Raw genomic sequence first — 19,472 nt, 5'->3', positions numbered from 1 at the left:
AAAATAGGCTTTTTAAACTGACTAGTAACAAACTTTGAAGTTGAATTATGTGCAGGCAAAACATTTATTTCCGAAAAACTTCTCATTCTTTTTTAAAAAAATGGTTTGTAATGCATTCCCACCATTTATTCAGGGTGATCAAAGTAGTTAGATGCCAATCCTCTGGTATAATTTTATATTTAAAGCATAACTACATTTTGTTGTTGAGGTGCTGAGTTAAGAAATGAAAAAAGATAGCTTTTCTCCAGTTAAAAAAGACTGGAGCATCATTCTTGATTCACATCTACGTGACCATTTATCACTTAGTGTTTATCATTGTACGACATTTCTTATTATGACCTTAATAAAAGGCCCATCATGAATGTCCTTGGCTAAGAATCTAGTGCGCCTTCACTATAAAGCGTGTTCATTCTTCATATAAACTGCAGAACACTATATAGTGCACTGAGCACATTTTTATTGAAGCATTGGTGCTGCCTTCTCAACTTCTCTGATGCAGATTGCTTCCTTAAAAATAACAAAAACGGATCATTGGAAATACAACTGATGCTTTTACAAAAGGTTATGAGGTTCTGTGTGGAATGGAGAAATATGTTGATCACAACTCTGTTTTTCTCTCCTTGATATGACCTTGGATATTAAATAGGTTCAGCAAAGCTGATGGGTAGCCTTATTTATCTCTTTCATTTTTGCATTAAAAGGGACACCTTGTTCGAACACAAGCTTTGTGTTCCACCATGCCATTCTCTTTCGAAAGGCTAGTATGCAATTATTTTTGTTCCATACTATCTGCTCCAAACCCTAATACTAGCATCTCTCAATGCTACATCCTTAAAAATGAACTCTGGCTGGAAGACAGTTGTTTTTGAAAGCTGAAAGTGGTTTTAGAGAAGTTTCACATTAGGGATGGAGTTGTGTTATTTTTTAATCCACTTTTTAAAGCAAACTTCCCTAACTTACTACTCCCGAAGTTATATGCAGATTGAAACATAGCTATCAGTGTGATTGCTTACCCTCCCCCCAAAAATCCATCAGCTACTGCAGCAGTTCAAAAGCTCTGTAAAGAATAAAGAATGCTGGGGCAAGGAAGAAAGGTTAGGACCTATCTCTAAAAGTTATGAGACTTTTTTGACTTTAACATTTCTAAAGTTGAAATGGTGTTCTTTGTAAACAGAAATTATTTTAGGACCGTTTCTTATAATGCTTATATAAAATGTTTGCCATTGCTCTTCCATGACTTTCTGCAATAATGTCATGACCAACTTTGGACATCTATGGTTCATACAGTTTCTTAATAACACTTTGACTGCACACAAATCATAACAAGGTAGGACTTTTGGCTTATCCTACAATGTTTCTCAAACTTGGGTCTCTAGCTGCTGTTGAACTACAACTCCCATTATCCTTTGCTAGCAGGTCAGGAATGATGGGAGTTGCAGTCCAACAACAGCTGGAGATCCAAATTTGAGAAACACTGTAACATGTCGCAAAGAAACAAACTGTCTAACTGCTCTAGCATTGCCCCTCCCCTGGCATGAGCAAGATAGACAAATAACAAACATTTGACTTCCCATTACATCTGGATCAAGGAACATGATTTGTCGCTCACTAAGAAGTTACAATTGCTAGCCAGCCTCAAGCCATGGTTTATTGTTGGTTTGCTGCTTGTTTCAACTGGCTTATGTTGGCTTGCAGATTGTATTAGGGAGAAGCAAACCACAATCCTGCATTTGTACATAATGGCAAACCAAGGCTTCTAGGTTTCTTCCTCCTACTCTTGCCAGGGGAGGACAAAAGCAGGAGTGATTAGGTAGCACCCTGCTCATTCCTGGTAAACCACGATAAGCTGGAAACTCTGGCTTATAGTGATATGTAAACACTACCTTTGAAAAGCTGTTCAGTAGCTGGCCTGCATGCAAACCAATGTGCAATTTTGTTTCCTTTCCCAGCTGTGCAAAATGAACGGGACAGGATAAGTACAAGACGAAGTGCATCTGATGGCAGCAACATTCCTTCTATTAATATGTTGGCCCAGGCTGAGTTGCTTTCTCACCAGGTACAGCAATCCACCATCATGGCGTATAGGATATCCCCCATGACCTTTAAAATGTTCTCTGTTTTATACATGCACCTATCCTTTTGCATTTGCAATACAGAAATGAGATGGGAAGATTCTCTCTAGAAAATTATAATCTGATTCAGCTTCTTTTGCAAGAATTGGGTGTGATTTGTAAGCTATCTGAAGAAATGTTTCACTGACCACTTGGAATACTCCTGTTGAAGTTAGTGAAATATCAGGCGCTGAATGCCCAATTCTAAAAGTCCACTTTTTTCTGTAACAGTGAAAACAGAGCTTGGTTTGTGGGGTGCTAAGGAAAAGAGGTATAGTATTGGTTTTTGACACTCAGTAGGAATATTCTTAAGACCAACATTATTTCTGTGATTAAGTTGTTTTAAACTGTTTTTAATCTAGTGTTTTAAAAGGGACGCGGGTGGTGCTGTGGCTTAAACCACAGAGCCTAGGACTTGCCGATCAGAAGGTTGGTGGTTTCAATCCCCGTGACGGGGTGAGCTCCCGTTGCTCAGTCCCTGCTCCTGCCAACCTAGCAGTTCGAAAGCATGAAGTGCAAGTAGATAAATAGGTACCTTTCTGGCTGGAAGGTAAACGGCATTTCTGTGCGCTGCTCTGGTTCGCCAGAAGTGGCTTAGTCATGCTGGCCACATGACCCGGAAGCTGTATGCCGGCTCCCTCGGCCAATAAAGAGATGAGCGCCACAACCCCAGAGTCGGTCACGACTGGACCTAATGGTCAGGGGTCCCTTTACCTTTAATGTAGTGTTTTAATTGTTTTAACCTGCCCTGTGACCTTATGGTGAAGAGTGAGTAAATAACAACCAAGAAACCATACAGAACAACTTCTAATTGTTTATATAATTCAGATCCTGCTTGTCTTTGATGCTACTTCTATCTCCTCGTCTGAACCTCCACCATTTTTTCATCCTTTCCTCTTAAGGTTTAGCAAAGATTGTTCTTCTTTTCCTTCGCATGATATTCAGAAACCCCATTACTTTTGGCTCCCACCTTTGCTTTCTCCTCCTATAACTCCTTGACTTTGTAGTGTGGATGCAGAAGTGACTGTCATGAAATGGAAAGTCTAACAGTACAATCCTATGCATGTTGGTCCCATAAAGCTCAAAGTTCAGGCAATTGCATAGTGTAGGACTGCATCCCACATCTCTCTCACCATGCATATGAACATGATATACTCATTATTTGGTGTATATATGGGCTAGCATATACTCACTATAAACCTATTTTCTGTTGGTATGGGGGGGTTATAATGGGTGACTGTAAGCCGACAAAACTTTATTATAAAGACTGCTGGAATAATGCGAGTTCATAATTTCTCTCCACTATAACCAGCTCCCTGTTTCAAGCCCCTGTGCTGGTACTGACATCAGTGTTAAGAAAATTGCTGGCATTAGTGAAGTATGTGAATCTATGAGGCAGCAGCTCCTGGTGCTTGTAGAATGGGCAAAATACATTCCAGCTTTTTGCGAACTACGGCTGGATGATCAGGTATGGGATAATGAGCTGAGAAGCCACAATAATGGTTCCATGTTGAAGGCTCTTTTTTCACAGAAGACACTTCTAGGTTGTTAAGCCAAAACATCAAGGGAAGCAGAGATCATGGGGGAGCTGGTTCTGGCATATATACAGTTAGATTCAAGAGAGTGGGTAGGCTTGGGTCCAGAGAAGATCATGCCACACAGCAGGAGCCAAGCAAACAAGCCCAGGTGCAAACAAATCCACAGTAAGCAACTGAGATCTAAGTAAAAAGAGGTAAAAGAATCAGGAAAAATCTACCTTTTATGAGACACAGTCAAATTACTCTATAAGAAAAATGCCCAAAGGCCTTTTCCTACCTGCTTTCAACAGGGGTAGTGGGAGGAAATGGGCAATTCTTGTTCAGCCTTCTCCAATCTGGTGCCTTCCACATGTTTTGCCTTCACCAGTCTGGTGCCTTCCACAACTCCCATCAGCCTAACCAGCATAGGACTATTGTCCAAAACACCTAGAGAGCACCAAGTTAGTTGCTCTAGGAACAGCAGAGAGAGCTGAGAGACTGAGTCTCAAGGCCTGATTTTCAGGATGTCATCAGGTATTGCACATATTCAGAAACTGGAAACAAAGCCAAAACAGAGCAACTGCTTACCCAAATAGACACACTTCCATTGTATTTCTAAAGTGGAAACCTCTTGTCTTCAAGAGGGAGGGAGGGTGTCTTCACATAGTGTCAACAGCTAGTGTAGGTGATTCATCTTATTCCACTTGCTTTATTTTTGAAGTTACTATTGTTCTATGCACATTATTTCCCCCCCAGGTTGCCCTGTTAAGAGCACATGCTGGAGAACACCTTTTGCTTGGAGCAGCAAAACGCTCTATGCTTTACAAAGACATTATTCTTTTAGGTAAGTTTATCTTTATTTTACTTTTTACAACACAGTCCTGGGCATATGTACTGTCTCACTGGGCCTGATTCAACTAAGTAGGTGTGCTAGCGGGAGCTGGCTCATGAGTCCTGCTAGGACAATGGGACTTTCCCCATCCTCCTCCAGCCCAAATTGGCTCAAATTTGGTATAGAGAAACACACCCACCCACGCACCCACCCACAGGTGGAGGAGATGGGAGATTATTCCGTCAGGCTTGCTGAAATATGTTGATGGAATGACTGGAAGAGCTTGGATTCTTTGCACAGTGTTATTGGGGTTTATTCTTAGTAATTGTACATAGGATCACCACCTAAGACACATCATGCTCTAACTAGGGATGAGTGAATCTGCCAGTTTTGGTTTCTCAAAGTTTATCCTTTTCCCAATTTTCAGTTCTCAACATTTCCACATCAGTAAGCAACTTTTTAAAAATAAAGTCATCAGAATTTTAGTGCACATGTACACATTTTGCATGCAATTTCCCACAATCCAGTCATATCTTGGAAGTCGAATGGAATCCATTCTATATAGCAGCATTAGTCAATGGGGTGCCCTCCACATGTTGGGACAACAGTTCTCACCATCCTTGACTATTAGCTATGTTGGCTGCCCCTGATGGGAGCTATGTAGTTAGCAACATATGGAGGGCACCATGCTAAATACCCTGGTATATAGGATTCATGGTAAGTATATTGGATTCAAAAAGGGAAGATTTGGCCACCCATCTGTCTTAAGATGAACCTTGAAGATTTTGCTCTCCTTCTTGGTGGATATATTATGATTATGATTTCTCTGCGGGCATATTATTTGTGGAAATAAATATTGCATGTGTGGAGAAAGGTCTTTTGTGAACACATTCATCTGCATAAATGCACTATAGAAAATGGAAGCTGAATATGAATTTTAAGGCTACTTACGTTGTCAGAAGAGTTCTGATTTTGTTTTTGCTTCTTTAGGTAATGATTTTGTAATCCATCGCAACAGTTCCGAAATTGAGATCAGCCGAGTAGCAAACAGGATACTGGATGAGATAATTCGACCATTTCAGGAGATCCAAATTGATGATAATGAATATGCTTGCTTAAAAGCAATTGTCTTCTTTGATCCAGGTATACTTCAGAATCCAACACACACACACACACACACACACACACACACACAATGTGATAGGGATAGCATAGTCTTAGCTGAAAAGCTGAAGATTTTCCTATGCTAATGTTGACCTTGATGTGGTTCCTAATTTAACAAAATGTGTCTTTGTCAGCCTTCCCCAACCCAATGCTCTCCAGTCTTTGGACTATGACTCCTATCATTCCCAACAACAGTTAAAAACAGAAAAAGTTCAAAACAACAATCAGTAAACTGTCAAAGGATATAGTCTTGATTGCCTACATAGGCCTGGCAAAATAGGATTTTTTAAAGCAGATGTTTAAAAGTTGGCACGGAAGGCACCATCATGATAGTAGAAAGATCTGCACAGGAACTAGTCCGCCCCTCCTTCCTCTTGAAATGCCCTTGGGCCAGTTACATTGGGAAGCCCCAAGATGGTGGAGGGACACCTCTGTTCCACCCCAAATCCCCTCCAGCATAGTATTTGGGGAATTTGGATTGATCTGTGAGTCTTCTTTATCCCCAGGGCCCACATGGATAGTAACAATACCAATGATTCCTTGCTTTGGTGCTTTCTTCCATACCCTTATGAAAGATTTCTTTGTTGTTTGAAGATGCAAAAGGACTGAGTAACCCAATGAAGATCAGGAACACAAGGTTTCAAGTTCAGATCAATTTGGAGGACTACATCAATGACCGTCAGTACGACTCCAGGGGACGCTTTGGAGAACTCTTACTACTTCTGCCCACCCTTCAGAGCATCACCTGGCAAATGATTGAGCAAATACAATTCGTGAAACTCTTCGGAATGGTTAAAATTGATAGTTTGCTTCAAGAAATGTTATTGGGAGGTAGGTGTGTCAGGAGGTTTTATTGGATTTCTTTGTGTTTAACTGTACAGTGATACCTTGGTTCTCAAACTTAATCTGTTCCGTAAATCTGCTCCAAAACCAAAGCGTTCGACAACCAAGGTGCAATTTCCCATAGAAAATAATGCAAAATAGATTAATCTGTTCCAGACTTTAAAAAATAACCCCTAAAACAGCTTCCGGGTTTGCAGTGTTTGGGTTCCAAGTTGTTTGAGTACCAAGACATCTGAGAACCAAGGTACCACTGTACTCAGATGCACTTATATTAGTGCTGTGCCCCCCCCCCGAGATACATATTCCTGCTACTTTTGGGTCTAAAATTATTTTTGCAAAATTTAGGGCTAAGGGGGTTTGACATTTATGTAATAACTTTATGTAAACAGATGTGGAGAACTTCAGGCCCTGGAACCAAATGCCCCCTTGTAGGCTTTTCTGTTTCCCTCTGCGGACTCTCTCCAGGCCACACACCTGGCCTGACCTGTCCTCTCACAGGAGACTCAGTAGGAACTAGCAGTCAAGGGGTAGTGGTACATCTCATCTTCCTCTATTTTCATCCTGGCTTTGTCAATAATTGAATTAAGGTCTTGCAAATGTATTTTATTTTGTAGAAGCAACCAGCATGACTCTCTTAATGTCAGGGCTGTGGGTTCAAGCTCTCTGTTGGGCAAAAGATCCTTGCATTGCAGTGGGTTGGTGTAGATGACTCTAATGGTCCATTTCAACTCTACAGTTCTCTGATTCTCTGTCCATTTGCACAGACAAACGCTTGGGTTTTCTGTTGCAGGTACGTCTAGTGATGCCACGAATCTCCACCAAGTTCATCCTCATCTAGCCCAAGATCCACTCACTGGACAAACTCTGCTTATAAGTTCAGTGGCTGCTCCTGTACATGCAGAACCGATTTGTAAGTTTATTGTAAATATATCACTTGAGTGTAACTTCTGTGGGTTATTTTTAATTAACTGCTCAGTTGGTTATCAGTGCTTCACATCATTTTTTTCAACCTTAATTGTTTTCTACTAACAACATTTCAACAACCTGAGTTTAAAATTTAATTTCTTATATTGAGTGAAGGCTAGGCTGTAGCATTGCCAAATCTTCATCCAGAAATACTTTTTTTTGGGGGGGGGGGGCTTCAAAGAGTGGCTTTCAGAGGGCATGAAATGTTTTTCTGAACAAGTCTTTAACACTACCTTTTTCGTTGCTGTTATTTGAAGAGGTTCACAGTATTCATTTTGTAGTTTGCTCTTTCTTTGATATCATTTCTCCCTCTGGGCTTTCTTTAGATGTTATCTCAGCCAACTGCAGATCCTTCATTAAATATGATGATGCCACAATACCATGTAACCAATAAGATTAGATGTTTTAGGTTTTGGGGTTTTTTGTTTTGTTTTGACAATATAGAATTTATATAAATTCTACAAAGTAAATAAAAATTCATGAAATAAAAGAGTTGGCTACATCAGAGTTTCCCAAACTCCAGCTGTTTTTGGACTACAGTTCCCATCACCCCTGGCCACTGGTCCTGCTAGCTAGGGATGATGGGAATTGTAGTCCAAAAATAGCTGGAGGGCTGAGTTTGGGAAACACTGGGCTACATGATGATGGCACTGAGGACCAACAAGCCAGTGTCCTCACTCTAAAGGGTATAGGGAGGTGGTGGTGCCTCAGTCCAAATTGACTGTGGAGCTGAAGCTACTATGCTGCATTGGGAGAGTCAGCATCCGCTGAAAGGCCTTGGCAACTGGAAAGCCCCTGTAGACATATTTCCCACGTTCAAGCCCTCACTGAAATAGTAGTGACTTCTTCACGGCAGGTGAAAAACGTTCATGAAAAGCACATTCCCTGCCTCTTGTTTCAACGCAGCCCTAAGTTAAGAGAAGCTTGATTTGATTACTGATAATTCCTTTTCAATTCTTCCCCAGCAACTCCCGAAACTCCTCTGCCTTCACCTCCACAAGGCTCTGGTCCGGAATACAAGGTAGCTGCAAACCAAGTTACGGTTATTTCACAGCAATCTCTTCCAAAACAAAAGCCATTGTGATACTGATCAATGCTTCTTCTTTTTGTAATACAAGCACTGCATTAAGCCATTGTGACACTGGAAAACTCAGGACAGATAACTCAGATCTGCTGTTAAAGAGACAAGTACAGTTCCCTTTGGAAAAGTTTCTTTATATATATATAAGAAAACAACAAATAAATCACTTTTACTAACACTTTTTTTTTTAAAAAAAGCTTGAATTCAGATATAATTTGTGGGTGCAAGTAGGTGAACGGAGAAGGGGAAGCTGTTTCCTGTATGCAATGCGTTTGAATCAGTATTGAAGAAATTTAATTTATTGTCCCCTTATACATGAAAAAGTCTTAAGTATCACTAGCGGAATGCAAAGCCTGATTTTAATAGAACTGCAAGCTGAAATTTAGAAATAATGAAACAGCAAAGCAAGTAGTTTTAACAGTTAATCAAAGCAGGTGTCTCATTTTCTTGAATATACAATGGAGGTTGAAAGCCAAAATACTTCCTGCAAGCATCTATGTGACGTATGTGTGAATTGTATAGTGAAATCCTGTACATGTTTACTCGAAAATAAGACCCATTGTGTTCAGTGGAGCTTACTCTCAGGCAAGTATGCATTGGATTCTAACCTATGTGGAAGCAAATCTCCTTAATTTCAATGGAATTTATTTTAAGTCAGTGAATACTGCTGTGGGATTTGTTTAAAAATGTATTGTCTTTTGCTCTTAAGTAAGAGTCTTTTGTAAATAAGTTCTGCTTTTAATGTTGAACTGTGGGTTTTTGAAAAGCTACTATTCAAAATGTGAACTATAATTTTTAAAAGAATTAAATAAGGATGTTAGCAAAAAGTGGAGAAATATTTTCCCCATTTACACTTTCTCCAGAAGTGGAAAAATTAGAAATTTTGGGGGAAATTGAAAAAAAAAAGCACATATCTTCTGAAGTATTCTATTAGAATGAATAGAGCAGTGTTCTAAAATAGCACTGTTGTAGCCAATACACACAGCTGCAATTTTTTTAGTTCCAACATTCAAAGTTGGGAATATTAGTGATTAAAGCATTGGTACTATGTTTGCCTTGGTTACTAAACAAGCAACAGTCTTATCACTTGATAAGTACATCTAAATATTTTTCAGTATAGAATACGTTGTTAGCTAGTAGCCTAACAAGCACAGCCCCTGACTGTTGATTCTATTTTGCATTTTTTGTAGCAAGCGAAATAAATGGATGAATGTTAGAAAATAGACACATGCCCTCTTATAACACGCAGACAGGAAAGTGTCGAGAAGCTTGCTTCAGTTCATACAAGACCTTCAAATGTTGATGGTTTATATTTTCATCTTCTATCTTTCTCTATTTTCCCAGCTGGCAAAAAAGGGAGGGGGACTACAAAAGACTTTGATACCAAAAGCTTACAATATCATGTCATACGCTGGATTTTTAATCAATAAAAATAAGCATACCCAATTTAAAATGTCATGCAACTAAAAAAGTTTCACATACTGAATAGCACAATGTTATGTGTTGTGCTAAGTTTTTTAATGAGCAAAGTGAGTTTAGCTTTTATAAGCAAGTACTGGATATATTTCAATTTCCCCCCAAATTTCTCTCTTTTGTTCTAGAAAAAACAAACAAATGGGAAAACATCTCCCACGTGACTTTAAAATATCCATAGATTTTACAACTGTAGACCCTTCTGATGTTATCGGCATAGTATCAAAGCTGTTGCAGTTCAGTTCTTTGTCATGCTTTTCCGGTGACATCAAAACCATTGGACCAATGTCATGGCGCCTTTCTTACACCAAAGTTGTTCCTAATAGAGATTAGGTTGTGTCATCATGCCCACTCTGGGTAGCAGATCCCAGAAGGCCCTGCAGTAAAGGCTATGGAAAAGTTAGATATAAGAACATAAGAAGAGCCTACTCTTTGAGGCAAGTGGCCCATCTGGTTCACCATATTGTTCTCATAGTGCCCAACTAGATACTTATGGGAAGCCTGAATGCAATAGCACTTCCCCCCCAGGTGTGATTCTGAGCATCTGGCATTCAGAGGCATACTGCCTTCAACAGTGGAGGCAGAACATAGCCATCTTGGATAGTAGCCATTAATAGGCTCACCCTCCATTAATTTGTTTAATCCAGACACAGGTCCAGCACTGGCCCTGAGCTGAGACCTTTGCACAGGAATGCCCAGAAAATGCTTCTCCACCTAGAGTCCCAAATACCACATCACTGGACCTCTGGCATAGGCAACAAACCAAGAGGGAACGAACAGCAAGAGTGGGAGTGAGTTAGCCTGAGCATGGCAATCTGGGTTGAGTGCCATAAAAGGGAGTAGTTGGAGTAGTAGGTGGATCACCTGGAGCTCTCCAAGGTCCTGTACCTCTACTTTGCCTTGCCCTTTGGGCTTCCATTTCATGATGGGATAGGACAAGATAAAGTGGTGATGGTGAAGGAGGCAGGTCCAAATTGTGGATACTTCCTATCTGGTCCAAGTGTCTATTGTTACCTGAGCACTGCAGCAAGAAAGCAGAGGAGCAGAGTTTTTTGGTGCTTAACACTGTACATAGCTCTCAGATGAATGACTAAATGATTTCCTAGACTGCCAAATGAAATGAAGCTCTTTTCCTTTTTGAAACTCTTAATATTGTTATCTATTTTATACAATGCTTTTCCTTGTTAAATAGTAAGTATATTGTAATTTATTGAGAATCTGATTTATTTTCTAGGTGTAAAATTATTTTTGTAAGCCTAATTGTACAAAATCAAAATGACTGGCTTTGTTCGAATGGTATATTGTGCTGAGCTGTTTGAACCATGATGTAATGTATGGATGTTGGCTTGAGTAGCCATGAAATGGCTGCTGCAAATGTTTTCAGATAGACTGTTTTTCATCAATGCTCAATAAACAGATATTGAAAACATATGAATGTTAAATGGGCCTTGAAGTAACTTTTTTTCTTTGCATAATGTAAACAGCAATGTTGGGTTGTTGAGTTGTTTTTACAAAAATTGGCTGTCATAACTATGAGCAGAAAAAGTTAAACTGTTATTGAAATCAGATGAGAACCACATCACAGCTCAAACTGCATCGGTTAGAGCTTTAATTAGGCTAAATTCCTTCTATTTCTTACTCAGTTCATTGAAATCCTTAGAATTTCTAAGAGGTGAGATTGCTCTTTGGGGATGGCAGCTATTGTACTGTAAGTTAATAGAGTTCCATCCCCCCCCCCTTTTTTTTGCTTTTTGAGGTTTCAGATCAGAAAATTATGTGTGATTTAATTCAGGGAAGAATGGATGAGATTAATTCTTCTCCGGTCAGATAATTGTATGTTTTTGATCTATGTGTCTTTTTTCAATTTTTAAAAGGAAAATAATTTACAGTCTCTGCATGTACATTCTAGTGGATCAGGTCAAAGACCTACCTAGTTCAGCAGCCTGTTTTCACAGTGGTCAACCAGATGCTTATCCATAGCCCTCAAGCAGAACATAAGGGCAACAGCACTTTCCCCAAGTGGTATTCAGAGGCATACTTCTTCCAACAGTGGTTGCAGAACATAGCTAGTGATGATGTTCTTGTCCATGAATCTGTCTAATCCTTTATAAAACTCACCTAAGTTTCTGGCCATCACAACATCCTGTTGGTAGGAATTCCATAGTTTAACTGCACTGTATGCAAACTTATTTTCTTTTATTTCTCCTGACTCTTCCAACATTCAGTAGCATCGTGTACTCTCAGGCTCTAGTATTATGAGGAAGATTTTCCCCTTCTATCCATTTTCTTCACATCTTGCATAGTTGTTTATATCTCTATCATGTCCCTTATTTTTATGTATAAACTTGAAAAGCTACACATTTTGTTACTCCAACCAACTAGTTACTCCAACCAACAGTTTTGGTTGTTCTTTACTGAGCTTTTCCCAGCTCTACGATATCCTTTTTAAGGGAGGGAACCAAAACTGTACACAACATTTCAATTGTGATTGCACCATACATTTGTATAATGATGTTATTATTAAACTGGCAATTCTTCAATCCTTTTCATAATGATGGAATTTGCCGTTTTCATTAACTGCTCCACACTGGATCAACATATTCATTGAACTGTTCACTGAGACGCCAAGATCTCATTCCTGGGACTGAGCTATACAGCTGCAACTAAAACGTTTTGAGTGTGTTGTAAATTGCAGTATACGAATGTGACACTAGATGGCGATGGTGAGCTATGTCAAATTCAATATATTTTTCAAAACGTTTTTTAAAAAAGCATTTTCACTGTGTTTTCCATATGCCTGTAGATTCAGCCATAATCATCCACAGTATAGACTCCATTAGGGTGGATGTGAAATTAGGATTTATTTATTGCTGAAATGTACACCCTTGCTTACATTGTATTGCATTTGCCATTTTACTGCCCATTCACCAAAGTTACGGAGATCTTTTGGAACACCTCACAATCCATTTTTGTTTCACCCACCCTGAACAATTTGACACCACCAGCAAATCTGGCTACCTTGCTGCTCACTTATATAGCTATGAGACATGCTATGCTCTTTGTACTTCTAAAGAGTTAAGGAACCCATAATGGCATTGCCTGATTAAATTTATTGTGGTAAAACAAGTAATGAATTTTGTTTGAGAAAGTGATAAAGTAGAGTCATGTTGTAGAGAAAGAATGGCATTCTTTCCCGCTGCCTCCTGAAGCTCTTTGTACTTTTCAGATTAATTCTACTGGATCCAGCTTTAACCAGATCCCTTTGAAAAATAAAATCTCACTTTCTCTTCATGGGGAGCTGATCGGAGGGAGGGAAAAAGAGAAGTGACCAGATGGGGTGGCACCCATAACACACACTCAAAAATCCAAATGTATCTTAAAAGGTTGGTGACACCTGAAATAGGCAAATGCCAGTCCTAGCCACCATCTGTCTACCCAGCAAGCAACATTTCCTTAGTGGACTACTTGTTCAAATGGCCTACTTCGTGTTAGTAATGGAAAAGGAATAAGGAACAGTATATCCCTACCTCCTTTCCAAATGATTTGCTAAAGCAAATCGTGCCTTAAATATGAGGTAATAAGGCCACAGGGAAGTGATTTAAAAAGATAGAGCCCAGACTGTTTTAAGGCAAGAAAAATTGTTTTCCTCTTGGCCCTTCTTTACAGTGCTCATGATGAAGGCTAGAGGTAATATTTTCCACATTGATGGTATCTGTAGGTGGGCAAATGCATTTTTAAAAAAACTTCTCAATTGTTGTGTGTTTCAAATAAACTGCCCATTTAATGTTCCTCTTGGCAAAAAGAATTATTTGATACAAATTATGGCTTGGATCGGGACGCAGGTGGCGCTGTGGGTAAAAGCCTCAGCGCCTAGGGCTTGCCGATCGAAAGGTCGGCGGTTCGAATCCCTGCGGTGGGGTGCGCTCCCGTCGTTCGGTCCCAGCGCCTGCCAACCTAGCAGTTCGAAAGCACCTCCGGGTGCAAGTAGATAAATAGGGACCGCTTACCAGCGGGAAGGTAAACGGCGTTTCCGTGTGCAGCTCTGGCTCGCCAGATGCAGCTTTGTCACGCTGGCCACGTGACCCGGAAGTGTCTCCGGACAGCGCTGGCCCCCGGCCTCTTGAGTGAGATGGGCGCACAACCCCAGAGTCTGTCAAGACTGGCCCGTACGGGCAGGGGTACCTTTACCTTTACCTTTATGGCTTGGATCTAAAGGTGGCCTTCCTCTAATGCAGAGGTTGGGAGCCTCAGGCCCAGGAAATGGACACAGCCAGCAAGGCCTGCATATCTGGCCCTGCAGATTCTCCCCAGCTCATGCCCTCACAATGGACCACGCTCCTACTTGGCCTGCTCAGTCCCTCCTGAATGCTTTTGCATAGGTAGAATGTAGCTTACTGTTCTTCAAAGCTCTGGGATGGATGGAAGGAGTTATTTATAAAAAAAGGCACTGATACAAAAGCACAACCTTTATTATAAAGTTTATCTATTAACATGGGGAAAGATCCTCTAAAGTTGATCTGACCTTTGTATAGTTTAAATAGAATTATCTGCGGCTATCTACCATATTTTTCTATGTATAAGACTAGGTTTTCCCCCTAAAAAATAATGTCCAAAATCTGGGGGCGTCTTATACACGGATAGATCTCTCCCCATTTTCTTAAATCGGAGTCCCACAAAATAAGGGGCGTCTTATACATGGGGGCATCTTATAGACAGAAAAATATGGTAACTATCCATATTACACTCTGCTTACGTACCTGAATAAAGAAAAGAAAACAAGAAGGAATATAAAAAATGGTAGCCATACAGCACTCTAGATGATTACTTTTTTTGAAATTGCTCAGCTTTATAGCCAGTGGCCACAGTTTGAACTTCTAAGTTTTGGGAAGAAATCTACATATTCAAAGTGCAGGTAGAAAGGGAGAAGCAGATTCAGGATCTCTGGGAATTCAAAAACAACTTTGATGTAGAACAAGTACATAAATACAGCAGCTGAAAAATTACTTTGGCAAAAAAAGTGGCATAGATTAAAAAGTTTTTATACACCAGCCAAAATAAATTCAATACACATAGATTTCCATCAAAGCCAGAGTCAAGTATTTCTTTCTCCATTTCATATTTTCATATCTTCTTACAACTTCATATTTCATTTTTGCTACTGTCAAGTGCAAGGAAAATGGAGATTCTTATGGCAGACAATAGCAGCAGCCATGTAGTTCGAACATTTGATGACCCAATTGTGAATTTGTGTCCAACTTGTGGAGATGGCAGCTTTCAATCTAAACAGTTCTTCGACTGCTCTTCCCCTGGGATTTAGTCAAAGCAGGTTGGTGTGCTAAACAAAGTCTTGCTCCTAGGCTGTAGAACTGCTGGATCTTAACAGCGCTCATCCATGAGTAACTGTCAACATTAAAATATAAAGAATGTACTCAAAATGGGTGCAAACTTGCAGAATAACAGACCATTTAAATTACCTTTGTTCCCAGAAATAGTTTTGCTATCAGTGAAATCACTGAATGAAAAAATACAGTTGTGAAAGGTATTCATGCTGAACCCTACACACAACCTCCACCCTAAGTTAAAGACTGTTAAGAGTAGATTGACACATTCATTCATCTACAGTCGTACCTTGTTTTGCGACAAGGATCCATTCCAGAGCCCCAGTCACTCGCAGAAAAGGACGCAGGGCAAAGTGCTGCATCTGTGCACACGTGTGGAGCGGTTTGTGCTTCTGCACATGCACAATTTAGCATTTCTGTGCATGCACAAGCTGCAAACCCAGAAGTAACTCATTCTGGTACTTCCGGGTTTGTCACGGATGTTCACAGGAATGGATGCTAGACGAGGCGGACATTCGCAGAGGTATTACTGTACTTTCTTATCTCGAAGAATGCAATCCTATCGTGTCTACTCAGAAAAATACCCAGTTGAGTTCAATGAGGCTGTTCCTGGTGTGTATAGGATTGCAGCACTGGTCACAGTGAAATTCATATAAAAGTTAGCTTCCTTACAAGCAACAGCCTTATTTTAGATCCATCTCAATGTGAGAGATTTAAGCATGGATTGATGCTTCCATTGAAGTCAATGGGTTTTGAATGAGTTTAGGTCTGTCTGGATTATAACCCGAGTATGTTTAATACATAAGGTTAAATATTTAAGAGTTAGGGGTTCACAGAACTTGGAGGAATTCAAACTCATTAATATCTATCTGAACACTACCTAGCAGTTTGAATGCACATCAAAGTGCAAGTAGATAAATAGGTACAGCTCCGATGGGAAGGTAGACGGTGTTTCCGTGCACTGCTCTGGTTCACGAGAAGCGGCTTAGTCATGCTGGCCACATGACCCAGAAGCTGTAGGCTGGCTCCCTTGGCCAATAAAGCGAGATGAGCGCCGCAACCCCAGAGTCGTCTACGACTGGAGCTAATGGTCAGGGGTCCCTTTACCTTTACCTAGTTGCAGTTTATGAAAATACAATATACAGTGGAACCTCGGGTTGTGAACGTGATATATGCAGGAGGCACGTTCACAACCCGCAGCATTCGCAACCCACAGCGCTGCGTCTGTGCATGCACGTGATGTGATTCAGCTCTTCTGCGCATGCTCAAAATGTGATTTAGTGGTTTTGCGCATGCGCGAGCACCAAAACTCAGAAGTAACCCACAGCATTCGCAACCCAACGTATGACTGTTTATGCATAAAACTTGCTCTTTTCATGACACAGTTGCTGCAACTGTTTTCATAATTATTTGGAAGCAATTCTCATTGAATGGAGTGGGACCTGCTTCTCAATGCATACAGATAGGTTGCCATCCCACTCTTGCAAACTTCATCAGTGTCATGAAATGGCCACTGAATAATCTGCTAAAATTTTCTAGGAATGCACATGTCAGTTTTAATCAAATGCATTATTTTCAGAATAAAAAAAGAAAAGGAAATGGCTCTTCGACATTTATTCAGAGCAAAACCACCAACTTCCTTTGACTTTGATCAAAACTGAGAAAAGGAAGGCGATGAGGGCTGAAAATTGAATGAAGTGACATAGCATTGCTCAAGCGTTGCTGTTGAAGTAGCAGAAAGGCAACAAGCACTTTCTACTAATATGACAGAACAGCTTCACCCATTTTGAGCACCAGGGCAAGTTGTAGAGAACTTAATAAGGAAGTGAAATAATCAGAAATCAGGCTTGGAGGACAAAAGAAAGCAGTATCACTACTGAGACAACATGTTTATATTCTATGAAATAACATCCACCGTGAAACTTACAAGTTTGGGTCATTCAGCCTGTGCAACTGAAATCAACAGGACTCAGTGGTTCCTCTTCCTCATAGAAATAGACATAACATCCTTTTCCATCCTTTGCCATAGTCACAAGGGGTGCTTATCAATTAAGTCATATGCCACAATTATCAAATGCAAGAAAAAGCAAACCACACATTCGTTCACTGTGAATATGGCTCATGCAGAATGAATTCCAGACTTCAGTGGTGCCATAAATGAAGTATGATGGTTTAACCAAGTTTTGATTACACTGCCAGATTCCTTTCTCAACACACATCTGAAGAACATTATGTATTGTAGAAAAGGGCTTGTGGACACTTATTGCTGCTGTTCTGGTCAGGATTCCTTAGGAATCTTTCTCTGTGCAATAGCAAATGTTATGGTCACCACTAACAGATGAAGCAGGGCTGGTGTCAGACTTCATAGAGCCTTTGGCATGGGGCCAACCATGACCCCTCCCAACCCCAACCCCCAAATCAGGGAAGGGTCCAGCCCTGTTTGGGGTGCTTGCAGGAGCTGCCATGCTTTCTCTGCCACCCCTGAGTGGCAGAACTGGAGCAATCCTCAGTTCCTATCCATGTTGGCTGCCAACGATCTTAAACTACCCCAAATGCAATGCCCGGACCAAAAGATAAATGAAATTACTTTTGGCAATTTAAAATGGCAGTGATTGGCTCACAGATGAATGGGTACTGAGATTGGCTCACGGCTGAAAAGAATTTGCAGGGCTATCTAGGAATGCAATTAAGTTGAATGCAATTAAGTTGAGCTGCTAACAAGCCCTCCCCAAGCCCACAGGGTGCTTGATCTAATGTGGTCAACATCTGGCACCAGGCATGATATGAAAGCTTTTGCCAGATCTATCAGGTCAGTTACAACATGGTGTACGCTTGCAACAGAAAGGACAGCTGAGAAAGCAATCAGTGTAGGTAATTTGGGTGGTTTCAATTAAGTTTTACTCAGAGTAGACCCATTGAAATAGATGAACAAAACTTAGACATGCTCATTTATCTCAGGGGGTCTACTCTGGCTAAAACCTAGTTAGAAGCCACTCTCTTTTAATCAACAAATTGCCCACTTCTAATGCAATGGACATGAAAAGAAAGATGGTTTGTGGAGGCTTAGCACACATATGGGAGCCAGCAGAAATGCACTGGGCTAGCTCTGCTCCTTCAAAGATGTCAGGGGCTGGGCAGAGGAGGAGTGGTGGTGGAGACCCTCTCCTCATCCTGACCCTTCCAGGGAGGAGGAGGAGGAAGACCGTATAGTTGTGCAAGAGGGGTTTGAGGGAGGTCACAGCTCAGAGGCAGATGAGGGGGGGGGGAGTTGCGCAATCATGGGAGCAGGCAGAGCCAGAGCAGCAGCTGGTTAACATATTGTTACTAGAAAGTATTCCAGACCCTCCATCTCCCAGAACCCGGCAAGCCTTAAAAGCAGGAGAGCAAAGAGCTCAAAGACAGAGGGCACGAAGCAGCACACGTAGAAGTGACGAATGAGGAAGTGGGCGAGACGGGGAGTGGAGATTTACTCGGGACAATGCCATTATCCAAGAGGCTGGGTTCTATAGCCTCTCTCTGTAAAGTTTGAAATAAAAAAGGACTGTAAGAAACTTTTCCTTGTCTTTAGAATTTCCTGGGCAACCAACTAGGAGCCGCTGACAGCACCCTGACAAAAGATGATACATGTGATAGCAACATCCCTCAGCTGACGTGTGATTGGTTCAGTCTGAAGGAAGCAACTTGAAGGTATATAAGGCAGCCTTATCCAACCTGGCGCCTTCTAGATGTTGGTCTACAACAACTTTAATCATCTCTGACAATTGGCAACAATGACTAGGAGCTGCAATCAAAAAAACCTAATGAGCACCAAGTTGGAGAAGATGGATGTAGGTTCTCTCTATGGGGGCAAGAGCTTTGATTGACCAGTGTTCCCACCCCTGCGGAGGAAATTCTATGTGCATCACTTGTCTCCTTTCAGCATGAAGTGATCATGCGTCAGCTGAGAGACATCAGTATACAAGCCATTGAAGGACTGTGCTTTCCTGTTTTCTTCTTCACTATCTTTTCTTGTATGGTGCTCCACAACACACAAAGGAGTTCAATGTGTCTGCTCCCAGTTGTTTAAAGATACCACACACAGTTATTTAGAAATAGTAGTAATTATTCTTGTCTGGCACCAAGAAGGAAGCTTAATTCAAAAACCCA

General features: G+C 40.8%; 1 protein-coding gene across 5 annotated transcripts in view; it reads left to right on the top strand.

The window, feature by feature from the left end:
- Positions 1-19,040, top strand: part of HNF4G (hepatocyte nuclear factor 4 gamma) — a 67,505-nt gene extending 48,465 nt beyond the window's left edge. For 2 of the 5 annotated variants that reach the window (XM_083747910.1, XM_083747911.1), the window contains 8 exons: positions 1,950-2,056; positions 3,424-3,579; positions 4,385-4,472; positions 5,451-5,603; positions 6,219-6,455; positions 7,258-7,377; positions 8,399-8,454; positions 18,895-19,040. In XM_083747910.1, the coding sequence (XP_083604036.1) occupies positions 1,950-2,056; positions 3,424-3,579; positions 4,385-4,472; positions 5,451-5,603; positions 6,219-6,455; positions 7,258-7,377; positions 8,399-8,454; positions 18,895-19,011 (1,034 nt within the window). In that variant the 3' untranslated portion in view covers positions 19,012-19,040. Of the gene's footprint in view, positions 1-1,949; positions 2,057-3,423; positions 3,580-4,384; positions 4,473-5,450; positions 5,604-6,218; positions 6,456-7,257; positions 7,378-8,398; positions 11,430-18,894 lie in introns of those variants that run through there. The other 3 variants (XM_083747907.1, XM_083747909.1, XM_083747908.1) reach the window with 3 other exon arrangements.
- The last annotated feature ends 432 nt before the right edge of the window (positions 19,041-19,472 follow it).

Source organism: Podarcis gaigeae (genome assembly GCF_964106915.1).
Source record: "Podarcis gaigeae genome assembly, chromosome: 7".
Classification (NCBI taxonomy): domain Eukaryota; kingdom Metazoa; phylum Chordata; class Lepidosauria; order Squamata; family Lacertidae; genus Podarcis; species Podarcis gaigeae.
The sequence above is the reverse complement of the archived record's forward strand: the minus strand, read 5'-3'. Positions and strand labels throughout refer to the sequence as shown.